We start from the raw sequence: 14859 nt of genomic DNA, 5'->3' as shown, positions 1-14859 counted from the left end.
TACCTGGGGTTGGAGAATAGAGGCAGGATAGATAATACCTCGGGAAGATTTGGAGAGTTGATACCTGAGAGAGGAGGGAGAAGTCATACCTTGGGGAAAGGAGAAAAATTATACCTGGTGAGGGAAGTGAGATGATATCTAGGAGGGAGTTAAAACAATCTGGGAAGAGATGGAGACCTTGAGGGGATGATATTTGGGGGGGGGGATTCCTAAGAGTGGATTAAACGTGGGGAGAGGAGGTAGATGAGGTAAGGTGATATCTTTGTGGTGGGAGATGATACCTGGGCAGGAGGGGAAAAGATGAAAATGGGCGGGTTAGAAAAGGAGAGACAATTTGGAGGGGGAGATTATCATTAGAGAAATGAGGGAGGGAATGGTCCCGAGAGGGAGATACACTATTCATTCGGTAGGCTATCAAGAAGAATCAGACTCTACAGAGTTTTCTTGTAGTCTGTTACCATGGAGATGTATAGGTCTTTATAGGAACTGTATATAAGAAAAAAACTGGAGAAAGTAGGAAAACTATTTTCAATTTGCTTGATTTTTCATTTTGAATGATTTGGGATAATGAAAAAAACAAACCATTGTTTGGGATAATAGACGTAGCCTTTAATTTTTTTAAAGATTGTTTGTTGAATTTAAATCTGCATAGCGCTGTAATGGCTGGGGTAGGGAGACAGACAGGTGAGCCCTAATCTACCCGCCACTCAGTCCCTGCCTACTTGCACGACCCGTCCTAGGCGACGGCGTACAACTGGGCGACGGTCCGTACGCTCAATACGTGCACAACAGACAAATAGACAAGGGTACACAGAAGCTAAGGGAAATGGGGCAGTTGTCCACGGCAACACCGTGAGCAACAAGAGTAGTGAACAAGCCGAGTCAAACCAGGAGTGTACGAGGTACCAAACGCAGAGTAGGAGCGTAGTCAGTAAAGCCAGGGTCAAATGGAAGCAGAGGTCAATAGTGCTAGCAGGAACAGCAGAGCCAGGAAACAAGACAGAATCACAGGCAAAGGAGGAGCAGGAAATGAAGGTATAAATAGACAGAGGGCGGGAGCTAGCTCCGTCTGGCCAGGCTGCGATAGGTTCCCCCACTCCTCAGCCTCCCAGCCTGAGTGGTAGCAGATCGAGTCACTCTATCAGACCTAGGAGCAGATGCAAACTGATTAACCACGTGCGTCGACACAGAAGCTGTGTCTGGCAAATCCTTTACAAGCGCACTATCTAACCAAATGTGAGGCACTTTACTCCCTTACAAAACGCTTCTAAGGGAGAATAGCACTGTAATATTCCACATTTGGTTCCTGACATGTAAAATTGGAGGTACAGTATGGGTCCAGAGAATTCTATGTTTGGGATCTGTGTGACACTAACTAAATACTACCAGGGAGTGTATGGGAGTCAGATTATTATTGTAATGCTTTTAGAAGAATCGAAGGATAAAGAGAGAACATTTAACAATCAGAGGTTCCCGTTAATTTGCTAGTTACAAATTAGTTATATTTAATAAGTTATATCACCATTATATTTTAAAGGTTGGTGGATACATACTGAATAAATTACCTTTTTGCTTATTGTTATAGTGGAGGCTAGTGAAGTCTAACAGCTGTTTAGTGTCAGAACAATTTTCATACGTTGTTCGTTGCCTACTGCTATATTTATGTTAAAGTCTATCCTTCAGCATATTATTTTAAATAGGATTAATAAATTTACTGAAAAGCGGACCATGGATAAATCCAGAATTATCTGGATATGACCGATTGTTGAAGCTGGGGCTAATGCAGATTTTTCTTTTTTAATTCTACTTTTCCCTTATTAATTTCTGTACTCGCATAAGTGAAGCTTATGGCCATTCAGAAGAAACTATAGCACAGTCAATTAGTAAAAGGTCAGCCTATTTATCATAAAAATTTGGGCCCTGAGCAGTAGTTTATATATGACACCACGATCAACGTAAACCCCTTAGGAACATTGGAGACCAAGCGCCTTGGCCAGTGTATTGTTGCCTTTCATACGCATGTTTTTCAACCAGCTAAAAGCAAATATTTTAGTAAAACAAATTTTATATTAATTATATTACAAGCCGTGGTGCAGCCAGGGGACAGAATCTTGCAGCATTCATTTGTCTCTGTCAGTAGAACCAATACATTAAGTTCATATACACGTTACCTTATGAAATCTCATTTTTGTACCTCTCGTGCACTCAATGAAATATGTTTTGAAAGCTAATTCACTCATTTATATGCTTGTATATGGAAGACTGTGTATTTTGATGGCTCTCCCCCAGGTTTCTAAAGCTTCTGTTACATGTTAATGATTGGTAAGCAAATTTCTATTGAATTTGCTTCACAAGTTTAATGAGTTTATTGCCACCTATTAAATGATGATGAAAGTTGTGCATTTCCTAATGTGACAATATATTATTGTAACCTTTTCATTTTTTATTTCCTAGTAATCATTCAGTTGATAATGTAATACATGTAAGCTTGCCTAACAGAAGTGAATTAACATTTTGCCTTTTTTCTAATTGGTTATAGTGGTCTGTCTGTGGTCTCTGACAGATTGACTTTGATACCTTTATTTTCTTTAAGGAGGATCTGTCACCAGATTTCACAATACCAATTGAGTACATTATTAAAGAAGCACTCCGGCAAAAATGTTTTTGCACATATTCTACTTCACCAGCTCAGTTACAACTATACGTTTTGAACCCTTTCATTATGGGCATCTGTGTCATGTGATCTTCGTCTAGCTACCAAAATACACCATACTCTCATGTGTAGAGACAGGTGGTCACTCTCTCCTGTGTGGCGGACTTTCTGTGAACTACAGGATCACTTCAGGAATCCATCCTAGCAGCTCTGAGACACCTTTTCTCCCCACCCTCCTTGTTTCTCTGTATGTCCCACCCCCCCCCCATGCATACAGTGCTACTGCAGAGATGTTCTGCCCTATCTAAAGGAGCAGTAGTGCAATGATATAATAGGTGTGTCCATAATATGTTTAGTTGCATAGTTATAACCCCCCCGTGACTCACACTGCCTGCCTATATCATCTGTGTGTAGTGTGTGCAGAGAGTCCAGTTTATTTCTATGAGATGCTGCTTCTCATCGTCTCCTGTGTAAAACTGACACAAGCTGGAGATAGGCTGAGCTGCATCACATAGAATACACTGAGACTCTACAGTGTGAGTACAGAAATTATATGTCACTGATCTATCACTTGATGCATTCAGATAGGACTCAGAGCAGAGCAAGTGCAGTGTGATGAGACTCTGTCCCCTCTGGCTCTGCGTAGACAGAAGCATCATGGGAAATGTAAGCTGCATTAGGGGAAACATATCAGAGCTGAAGCAGCAACCAAGATGAGACAACCCATTAATGGCACATCAACTAAAACATGAATACACAAGAGCCTCTAAATTATTCTTTAAGAATAGCCTATGCTACACTATATAGGAAATAAAATTTCTGGAGTGCTTCTTTCATAAAAGCCTCATCAAATTAAGGTTGCTTAGAAACCCAACTTTCCTGGATTTCTTATCTTACCCATCTTAACCAGCCAGGTGAAAAATAAAACATCCCCAGTACTTGATTTTTCCTTTGCATAAATCAGTACAGGTGAAGCTACTGGGCCTTTTACTGAGCCATAAAAACTCTGCAGTTAGTTCAAAGAGGGACAGAGCCTGAGAATCCACACAAGGATAGTGTGAAAAGCCTAATCCAAGGAACAAAGTACTCATAGTCTATAATAGGTGAGGAAGCCAGTGCCCAGACAGGAAAGTTGTTTTGTTTGTACGCTAGCAAGACTTGTATGCTGGATTATCATTTGTTTTATTTTGGGACTGCGATAAAGCGAAGCACGGACTTTAAACTTAAAGAGTCTCTGTCACCAGATTATAAATGCCCTATCTCCTACATAATCTGATTGGCGCTGGAATGTAGATAACAGCAGTGGTTTTTATTTTGAAAAACGATCATTTTTTAGCAAGTTATGAGCAATTTTAGATTTATGCTAATTAGTTTCTTAAAGACCAACTGGGCGTGTTTTTACTTTTGACCAAGATCCACAGCACAGTGTGATTGTGCAGTGAAAGAAGCTGGGCTGGAACAATGAGAAGTGTATGACGCTAATTAGTCACTGATTGGTCAGCCTCATACACTTCTTTACAACACCCACTTGGTCAAAAGTAAAAACACACGCCCATTTTTTTTGTCCTTTTTACATTAAAGCTCCTCTTTCTTATCCAAGCCGATATGATAGAGCGGAGGATGCAGAGCTCTGTAATATATAGTTCACTTTGATATTTAATATTTTTATGTAAAAAGCTGTTTAAATGATGCCAGGACTCAAAGATAAAACATGTGAGTCCTACTTCCCCACCCACACACAGTGATTGACTGCTTTTATTGTATGAGTTTGTATACAGGAAGAATATTCAATCACTGTGTGGTCGGGGATGTATAACTCGCTTGCTTTTTCTATTAGTCGTTGCAGCATTTAAACATCTTTGAACTTGAAAATATTGAATCGGATCATAGTAAAATATATATCTCCAAGCTCAGCATCTACCCCTCTATCCTGTGCTACCCTCAGATAAGGAAGCAAAGAAGACCTGTCAGACCTGCTTTAACCCATTCCTGCAAATGGGCGTTATTGTACGTCCTTTTTAGCGGTGCATTCCTGCAAATAGGCGTACAGTAACGTCCTGAGGATGAAGCTGGCACAGGAGCTGTGCTTGCTTCATTTTCAGCGGGTGTCGGCTGTAATATACAACCAACATCACAGTGCAACGGCGGCGATCACAGTTATCTGTGATCGCCGCTGTTTAACCCCTTAAATGCCACTGCCAATAGTGACAGCAGCATTTAAGTGATTGACACAAAGGGAGGGGGCTCCCTCTGTACCCTATTGTCCCCCCGCAAAAAATTGCGGGGTGCCTATGATTGCTATGGCAACCAGGCAGCCTAGCGACGGCTTCCTGGTCTGCCAGGTACAGAAGCCTATTAGGTCCTGCCAAAGGCAGGACCTAATAGACTGTCTGTTGTAAAATGACAGTTACAATACACAGAGCTACATAAGTAGTACAGTCTATTGTACCAGGGATCAGAAAATCAGGTCTTCAAGACCCCAAGTAATTGTAAAAAAAAAAGTTTTAGAAAAATTAAATCAAGAAGTTTTATGGAATGAAAACGATAATCACCCTGTTTCGCTGATCAAGTCCTTTATAATTAGAAAAAATATATACATAATAGGTATCGCTGCGTTTGTATCGGCCTGAGCTATAAAAAAATCATATTATTTATCCCGCACGGTGAACGGCGTAAAAAAATAAAATTAAAAAACAATGGCAGAATTTCCTTTTTTCGGCACGTTGTTTCCAAAAAAATGGAACAAAAAATGATCAAAAAGTCGCAAGTACCCCAAAATGGTACCAATAAAAACTACAATTTGTCACACAAAAAACAAGCAATTGTGTAAAAGTAGTAAAACATATAAAAACTATATAAATTTGATATTGCCATAAACTTATCGAACTGCAGAATAAAGTAAACATGTTGTTTATACTGCACAGAGAACGGCGTTAAAAATGTAAAAAAAGTTAACATTTTTGGTCTCTTCACCTCCCTAAAAATTGAATAAAGACTGATCAAAAAATCGCATGTACCCCAAAATGACTACAGCTCGTCCCATGAAAATCAAGCACTCACACAGCTCGTCAACGGAAAGATAAAAAGTTATGATTCTTGGAACGCAATAATGCAAAACGACGGCCAAGACTAATTTTATATGTGCAGCAGTTCTTCACGTAAAACCCCACGTCATAATTTGCCAGACCCCACTGGTAGACCCTGTAAATGCAGCGGAAACTATGAAATTTTGGGGTCTGTGCTACATATGGGGCTAGTGAAGAAGTCAAAGATTAGGTAATACTGGAGTGTGGATGTTTTGTACAACACCACAGACACCCTTTAGAAGTGCGACTCCTGCACCCAAAAAACTGGCCTGTGCATAAAGGATTGGTTCAAAGGGGACGTCACTATTCATGGATAAATAATGTTATTATTAATTTACCCCATTAGTACATCATCCTATTATGCCCTGATGTACTCCGCTCAGCTTACATATACCCTGATGTACTCCGCCCAGCTTGCATATACCCTGGTGCACTCCGGCCCAGCTTACATATACCCTGATGTACTCCACTCACATTACATATACCCTGATGTACTCCACTCACATTACATATACCCTGATGTACTCCACTCACATTACATAAACCCTAATGTAATCCACTCACATTACATATACCCTGATGTACTCCACACACATTACATATACTCCGAACAGATTACATATGCTCCTACATTCTAACCCCAAACAAAACTACTACCAAGCAAAACCTGCTCTCCAAAGCCAAATGGCGATGCACCTGAGCCTGACAGTGCGCCCAAACAGTAGTTTGACAACTTATGGGGAATTACTGTACTATGGAGAACCCGCTTAACAATTTATGGGATGTGTGTCTAAAGTGGCACAATTTGAGCGCAACATATTGGGCACTGAAATCGCATACCTGTAGAAAAATGTCAATTTTCAATCTGCAACATCTATTGTGTACTAATTTCTGCAAAACGTGTGGGGTCAAAATGCTCACTGCACCTCATTATAAATGGATGTAGTTTCCCAAATGGGGTCACTTCTCGGGGGTTTTCACTGTACTGGTACCTCAGCGCCATGCAACATGGCATCACATTTTTGGGCATCAATTTTGTAAAATCTCCACTCCAAAAACTAAATTGTGCTTTTTCACTTCAGACCCTTGCTGTGTGTCCAAATAGCAGTTTACAACCACATTTGGGGTATTTCCATACTCAGGAGAAATTGTGCTAACTATACCCCTAAATAAATTCCCTGAGGGGTGTGGTTTCCAAAATGGCATCACTTTTGGGGGGTTTCCACTGTTTTGGCACCACAAGACCTCTTCAAACCTGACATGGTGCCTAAAATATATTCTAATAAAAAGGAGGCCACAAAATCCTCTAGCTTCTCCTTTGCTTCTGAGGCCTGTGCTTCAGTCCATTACCACACTAGGGCCGCATGCGGGATATTTCTAAAACTGCAGAATCTGGGCAATAAATATTGAGTAGCATTTCTCGGGTAATAAATTAATTACAATTAAATTTTGGCAAAAAAAATGACATTTGCTTCAATTCCTGTGAAATGTCTAAAGGGTTAAAACACTTTCTGAATACTGTTTGAATACTTTGAGGGGTGCAGTTTTCAAAATGGGGTGATTTATGGGGGTTTCTAATATATAAGGCCCTCAAAGCCACTTCAGAACTGAAGTCGTCCCAGAAAATATAACCTTTTGAAATTTTCTTGAAAATGTGAGAAATCGCTGCTAAGTTCTAAGCCTTGTAACGTCCTAGAAAAATAAAAGGATGTTCAAAAACTATGCCAACATAAAGTAGACATATGGAATATGTGAAATAGTTACTATTTTGTGTGGTATTACTATCTGTTTTACAAGGAGATACATTTAAAATGAGAAAAATCATAATTTTTGCAAATTTTCTCAAATTGTTGGTGTTTTTTCGCAAATAGCCAATGAATTTATCGACCAATTTTTCCCAATAACATAAAGTACAATATGTCACGAGAAAACAATCTCAGAATCTCTTGGATAGGCAAAAGCATTCCAGAGTTACTGCATAAAGTGACAAATGTCAGATTTGAAAAATTGAGCTTAGTCCTGAAGGGGTTAAAGTGTCAGTCCAGTTATACTCTCATGCCCAAACTAAGATCACGCGCGGAGAGGCGGTACTGTTGCCATGGCAACCGTACAACGCCCGGGGAGTATATTGCACATGTCTATTTTAATGTCGTGTAAATTTGTGCACGGAAAATCCACAGCGGATTACAGTAACAGCCATGTGAATGAGATTTGAATAAATCTCATCCACATGCTGTGGAACGTTTTACGCAAGGAATTTAGAGCATGCTGCAGATTCTCAAAATTTTATTTTATTTATTGGGTATTTTTGTAAACCGTACAGATGTAGCAATCTTTAAAGGGGTATTCCGGTTACAACAACTTCACCCATATGCGTAGGATAGGGGTTAACTTGCTGGTCTGTGGGTGTGTGACAGCTGGGACCCCCACCGTTTAAGAGAATGGGGGTCCCGTACCCCAGTTTTAACAGAGCAGCATGTCACTCATGCACACTGCCGCTCCATTCATTCTCTATGGCAGTGCCGGAAGTAGCTGAACATTATACTTGTAAAGGTGGGGGTCCCAGCTGTATGACACCCACCGATCAGAACGTTACCCTTTATCCTATGGATAAGGGGTAACTTGTTGTAACCGGAATACCCCTTTAACTTGACTGTTAAATACACAGTGGCATGAAACTTTAACTTGACTTTTTTTTAATGGCTTTTCAATTACTTTTATTGTATTGCTGCAGCAATTTATCAGAGCCAAGTTGAACTTTGCTACATCTGTATTTGCAATTTGCCATTATCATTACAATAGTTTGGAAGTATAATGAAAATTCTCAGTGTTAATGGGCCTTAATGTAGCTAAACATTTGACAAACTTCTGACATGTCATAGTGACATGTCAGAAGTTTAGATTGGTGGGGGTCCGAGCACTGAGACCCCCACCAATCACTAGAACAAAGCAGCTGAAGTGCTGGGTGTACGGACTCAATAGAAAGTCCATGATCCTGTACTCTGATACATCGGCTGTCCGGAAAAAGCCGAACAGACACTAAGCGGCTGAGCGCTCACACTAGCACTTCAGCTGCTTCGTTCTAGCGATTGGTGGGGGTCTCAGTGCTCGGATCCCCACCAATCTAAACTTCTGACATGTCACTATGACATGTCAGAAGTTTGTCAAACGTTTAGCTACACTTTAAGTGCTGTGAAGTATGTGCAGTAATACCTCGCTTTACAATCTCCTCACTTTTATTGTAAAGTGAGTGTATGTAATTCACTCTTTTTGGTCCTGTGTAGAGCAGACAATCCGAACCTGTCCGTGTTTAATTACTGTTGTGTTTGCTATGTTTCTGTTTATGATGTTAATCTTTATTCTATGTTTAGGCTATGTTCACACGTAGTATTTTGGAGGAGGAATATCTGCCTCAAAATTTTGTTTGGAACTTTGAGGCAGATTTTCCTCTCCCTGCACGCTGATTTTCGCAGCGATTTTCGCGCCGTTTTTCGCCCACGGCCATTGAGCGCCACGGGCATAAAACAGCGCGAAATACGCTTTTTCTGATTCCCATTGAAGTCAATGGGAGGTCAGAGGCGGAAGCGCCCGAAGATAGGGCATGTCGCTTCTTTTTCCCGCGAGGCAGTTTTACTGCTCGCGGGAAAAAGACGCCGACGCATCCCATTGAAATCAATGGGAGGCGTTTTCGGGCCGTTTTTGCAGAGTTTTGCGACGCGGTTTCCGCGTCAAAAAACTCGGGAAAATACTCCGTGTGAACATAGCCTTACATTGGATTAACATTTTGGAGATTTCAGAAAGATGCAGCATTTACTAGGGTCATTGTCTCACTTTATAATGATGGCTCCAGAATAAAATAGTTCAGTAAAAGTGAAGAATTACTGTTTATTTATTCGGATATTGAACTTTGAGGGCGCACTGGCACTTGTGATATGATGCCACATGAGTGTTTCTACTGCAGCATTAAAATGTTTCATGGTAGTGTGCAAGATTTTTCCAAAATCTCATTTATAATACACCAAAGAAAGAAACTTGTGTGGTGCACCACTCCCTCAGGCCCTGTACTACGTATAAGAGCGTGTATCCGTCACGTTTTTTATAGCATGCTGCGGTTCATTTAATTTAATTACTATTCCCTCATTGACAAACCTTATGCCTAGAAAACCGCATCTAAGGCCACATTCACACAAACGTGTTTTTGCGGCCGCAATTCCCCAGAAAATCCACGGGAGAATTGCGGCCCCATTCATTTCTATGGGGCCATGCACACGACCGTAGGTGCATGGCCCGGGAACCCGCACCGCAGAAAGAACGGGCATGTCCTATTACGGCCGTCTTCTGCGGTCCGGGCTCATTGAAAACAATGACAGCGGCCATGTGCATGTCCTACGATTTGCGGGCGGCCCGCGGCTGACAGTCCGCAGCCGGCCGACCTGAAAATCACGGCCGTGCACACGGCTACGGTCGTGTGCATGAGGCCTAACACTAATATCACCGATTTTCCAAGTAGTAGCATAATGTGGTTTTCTATAGAAGCCGTTTTGGGAAAATTTTCAAGAACTGCTTATGTAAAACTGTACGTGTGAAAATTAGGACTTTGTCTGTCCGGGTTTTTTGGTGCATAAGTGTTATAGTTCTCGGTTCATAAAAAGCTTGTCAATTCTCAGTAATATGGGAAAGGAAGTCCACCAGATGAATTATTCCTCAGCAGAGCAGTATAATTTCCACCTATATACACCACACACTAGCTTTACATGCAGAAGGAATAGTCCATAGTCTTTACATTTATGGAACTCTAGGAATCTATTTTCTCATGAATATTGTATAGACTTGGCTCCTGACAGAGAGATCAAAAATCATAAATTCCTTTAAAACTGCAAATAAAATGTAACAGCTCTAAGAAATATAAAGCGAACAGGTACTAGAACGAATTTTATGGTGTCTGCTAATCTTGACAAGAGCTAATAAATTAAACTTGTATTGCTTCATTGCTTTTCAATGTTTCCTTCGTTTACTTTGATTGTCTCCTTCATTGCCTGCACAGTAGAGGCGCAGACCAGTACTGAGTCCGCCTGAACTGTGCCAAATCATATCTCATAAATATGGTGAACAGCTGGTTCAAATGGAAAATAATACAATCAGGTTTTATATATATTCATTTTCTGTTACTAATTTCATAATTTTTTCTTTCCTGCAGATCTATCGGACTGTGCTTTAAACTGTTTCCCAACCGGGCTGTATTTAGTTATGAGTACGGTTGCTGACAAAATCTTCTCAATTTCACTGGCTAATAATGAGTTAAAAAACTTGTCTGGAAAATTCTTTACTACTTTTGAACGACTACAAGGTATGTGCAAATATTACATGGTTTACAGCTAAAAATTGTGACAATGGTCTCTTGAGTTTTGAGGGGAACCTGATACGAATGGTCCAGGCCGAGCACCTGTGTACCATTCACACTGTATGGATTAAACTCTTTAATATTAGTGATGATATTCTCCTTTGTGCAATTCTCATTAATGGGTACTGGAGATAGGGAACAGGCATGTTCTCTCCTGACACGTCCGTGCATTACATGGCCATCTTATTTATTTCACTGAGAACTATGTAATACTTAATTCCCCCTGTAGTGGTGCTACAGGGAAATTGATTTCACTCCGATTACAGCTGATCACTACGGGTTCTAGCAGTGGGATATCCTTCGATCTTCTTATCGTCAAGGAACCCTTCTAACAAAAAGGATTTGTCAAAGCATACAACCACTTTAAGGACCTATTGAGCACAGGCTTATAAAAAATTGCCCAAAATGTAATTTTAGGCATACACCAATGCATTCTTAAAACCGAAGGTATTCACATGCTCATTTTCATCAGATATCTACATAACAAAGAAATGAATCCTCGTTCTGGGATATTGGGTGGAAACCGGCATATCATTCCTATCTGCCCCTAGTGGGCCACTATGCTTCTGTAACTATAGGTGTATAACACAGATACAGCCTAATAACAGAGACATTTATTCCAACTTCTTGTATACAACCTTCATCAGTGCAATATTTGAAAACCATGGCACTGATGAAGGTAGGGCTTGGAGAGGGGTAATCGAATTTAGGTAACAACATTAAGGTGAAAAGGGCTAAAATAACTTTTCGGTAGGGGACATTTTTATCATCTTTTGCGTAGATCATGAGTCCTGAGAAGTGACATTGATTTAAAACAAGTGAAGCTGAACATTTAATTATCAACATTTTATTAGCGAATAGTTGGCATTGATCAGTAGCGTAACAGTTTGCAGTTCACGGGCCACATAGGTCTGATAGTGCCAGATGTCCGTTACAGCAGCCCCATTCTACCAGCATGTTTATCTGTCAAGTGGCATTTTAAAAGCTGTCATGCTGTTGACCTGCCTTGTTAAAATCATAGATTGTCCTACACAATTTCTAAGTACTAACAATTCCTAACTGCTCTCCAAATCAATATCCACATATTAGGAAACAGTCCGCCTGTTACTTGCTATTTAGTTGTTAAATGACGTAGGTTTCTTTTGCTTGAATGCCCATTTAACATTTTACTATTGAATAATGAAGTCTTAGATCTTTCATTTCAATTTAAATTGCATTTACTGTGTTAATTATATCACGTTTGCCATATAATTGGCCATATAAATAACAGTAGTAGCCGTCACAGATGGCTGGACAAAAAGGTTTGAGAGAGGCTAGGAGAACCACTTTCAATAATAGGGCTGGAGTTTAGCAGGGTGTTAACTGAGCGATGGTATGAGACTATATAACTAGTTTTAATGGACTATATAACTACATTATTGTTAATTATAATTTAACGTCTCTCTTTCATGTTATATTCTCATGACTCCAGTCAATCCGTTCAATTTTATGTAATATGAAACGCCAGTTTTAATAAATCTCCTCCATAGCATATGATCTGACAAAGTTATTAAGAGGTGCACACAACCTAATAACTTTGTCATATCCTAGGCTGTCCGTGCACTAGTTATTTCCGCAATAATTCACGCCAGTTTTTGCAAATTTTACACCAATTTCGCCAACTTTTGGGGATTTACAACTTTTCTATTCCTAAAACTAGCGTAGAAACCATGTTAAATCCCCCTATATATGTAGAATATTATAATCTTGAAAATAATTGTATACTTTCTGTACATTTCTAGCCCATAGCTTTATTTTATTTAGTTGAATGAGGTTTTGGAGTCACCGTGTACAATAAAATACATACAGTATATAGGGTCAAACATGCAGGATAAGGTTATTTTATTTACATAATGCTGCCTATAGTTCTCAAAATCCGAAGCCTACAGTAGCAAAGCTTATAACCAAGAGAAGTGTAGAGGATGAGCATTTGGTTATTTTACTTGCAAGTAAATAAACGAAGAAAAGTTAACCGTTGTATCGTTCTTTCTGATCACAGGCATTTGCTTCGTGTATAAGTGTATATTCACGTACGCCAGCAAAAAAAGTGTATATTTACATTCCGTTATTGTTGTGGTTTTTGCAGTGTTGTAATAGTCCGTCGACCTCTTGCATTTGAATATACGTTTATACTGCTAAGACTTTGTTTAGCATAGGAGTTGAGAACTAGCATTAGTTTGAGCCTCTTCTAGAGAAATATAGAGTTTCTTTATGTTACTTTTTCATTACCAATCGGCTTTATGCAAAAGAGCTACTGATTGTTGTTCAAAGTCGATTTGGGGGCCTCCTATGCCATATATGTGGACGTAAACTGGTGTTTGGGCACGCTGTAGGGTTCAGAAGGGAGGGAGTGCTATTTGGCTTTTGCAGGTTTTGCTTGGTAGTTTTTCTGTTTGGGATTTTACTGGTATTTCAGTTTATAATGTGGGGGCATATGTAAGCTGTGCAGAGAACATCAGAGAATAATATCCACTTTTGGAACGCTCCCCACATTTTTCGTCGCCATATTCTGAGAGCCAGAACTTTTTTATTTTTTCTCCACCGGATTTTATTTGTTGCGGGACAAAACAGTAGTTTTCATTGGTACCATTTTGGGGTACACACAATTTTTTGATAACTTTTTATTCCATTTTTTAAGCAAGCTGACCAAAAACCAGCAATTCCGACAATGTGTTTTTTTGTTTTTTTTTACAGTGTTCATCCTGATGTAATAAAATACATTTTACTTTATTCTGCGGGTCATTACGATTATGGCGATACCGTATGTATATAGTTTTTTTTTATGTTTTGCAGAATTTGCACACAAAAAAAAATCACTTTTATTGTTTTTAAATTTATTTTTTGTGTCACCATATTCTGAGAGCCATAACTTTTTTTATTTTTGCGTTGACAAGGCTGTGTAAGGGCTTGTTTTTTTGCGGGACGGGTTGTCGTTTTTATTGGTACTATTTTGGGGTACATGCGACTTTTTGATCATTTTTTATTCTATACTTTAGAAGGGATGGTGACCACAAAAATAGCGATTCTGTCATTGTTTGTTTTTCTTTTTTCTTTTTTTCCCTGCGGGAAAAATAACATTATAGTTTTATAGTTTGGGTTGTTGGGGACGTGGTGATAGCAAACGTGTACTTTTTTTAACGGTTTAAATTTTTTCCTATAATAAAAGCCTTATTATAGTAAAAAAGGCAGTTTTTAATTTTTTAACTTAGAACTTTCATTTTTACACTTTTGCTTAACATTTTTATAACTTTTTGTTCTCCCACTAGGGCACTTGAAGACCTGCACCTCTCATCTTGATTCTAATACATTGCACTACCCACGTAATGCAATGCATTAGAGCTGTCAACTATTCACTGACAGCAAGCCTATTAGGTTCCGCCTCCGGGCGGGGCCTAATATGCTTCCGTATGTGCCAGACCAGGAGGCCATAGCAACGATATATACAATGATTGGCATCCCTGCGACCACATCGCAGCGATGCTGATCTCCTGGAAACCACTAAGATTCCGCGATTGCTTTTGATCGCGGCATGTAAGGGTTTAAAGGCAGGGAGCGGAGCAAGCTGCATTACCTGCCGTTGCAGCAGGATGTCAGCTATAACATACAGCTGACGCCATCTTTGATCTGCGGCCGGAAGCCTTTTAAGCCCTGCCTCCCGTTGGGGCCTAACAGGCCGCCGT

At 39.8% G+C, this 14859-nt stretch overlaps 1 protein-coding gene across 2 annotated transcripts in view; it reads left to right on the top strand.

Annotated features, from left to right (window-relative positions):
• The window catches only part of LRRC20 (leucine rich repeat containing 20), a 495648-nt gene that overhangs the window by 100440 nt on the left and 380349 nt on the right, over positions 1-14859 (top strand). For both annotated transcript variants that reach the window (XM_075841568.1, XM_075841569.1), the window contains exon 3: positions 10937-11086. In XM_075841568.1, the coding sequence (XP_075697683.1) occupies positions 10937-11086 (150 nt within the window). The remainder of the gene's footprint in view (positions 1-10936; positions 11087-14859) is intronic.

This window comes from Rhinoderma darwinii, chromosome 11, assembly GCF_050947455.1.
Source record: "Rhinoderma darwinii isolate aRhiDar2 chromosome 11, aRhiDar2.hap1, whole genome shotgun sequence".
In the NCBI taxonomy this organism is placed as follows: domain Eukaryota; kingdom Metazoa; phylum Chordata; class Amphibia; order Anura; family Rhinodermatidae; genus Rhinoderma; species Rhinoderma darwinii.
Note: the sequence above shows the minus strand (reverse complement) of the source record. Positions and strands in the feature narration are given on the sequence as shown.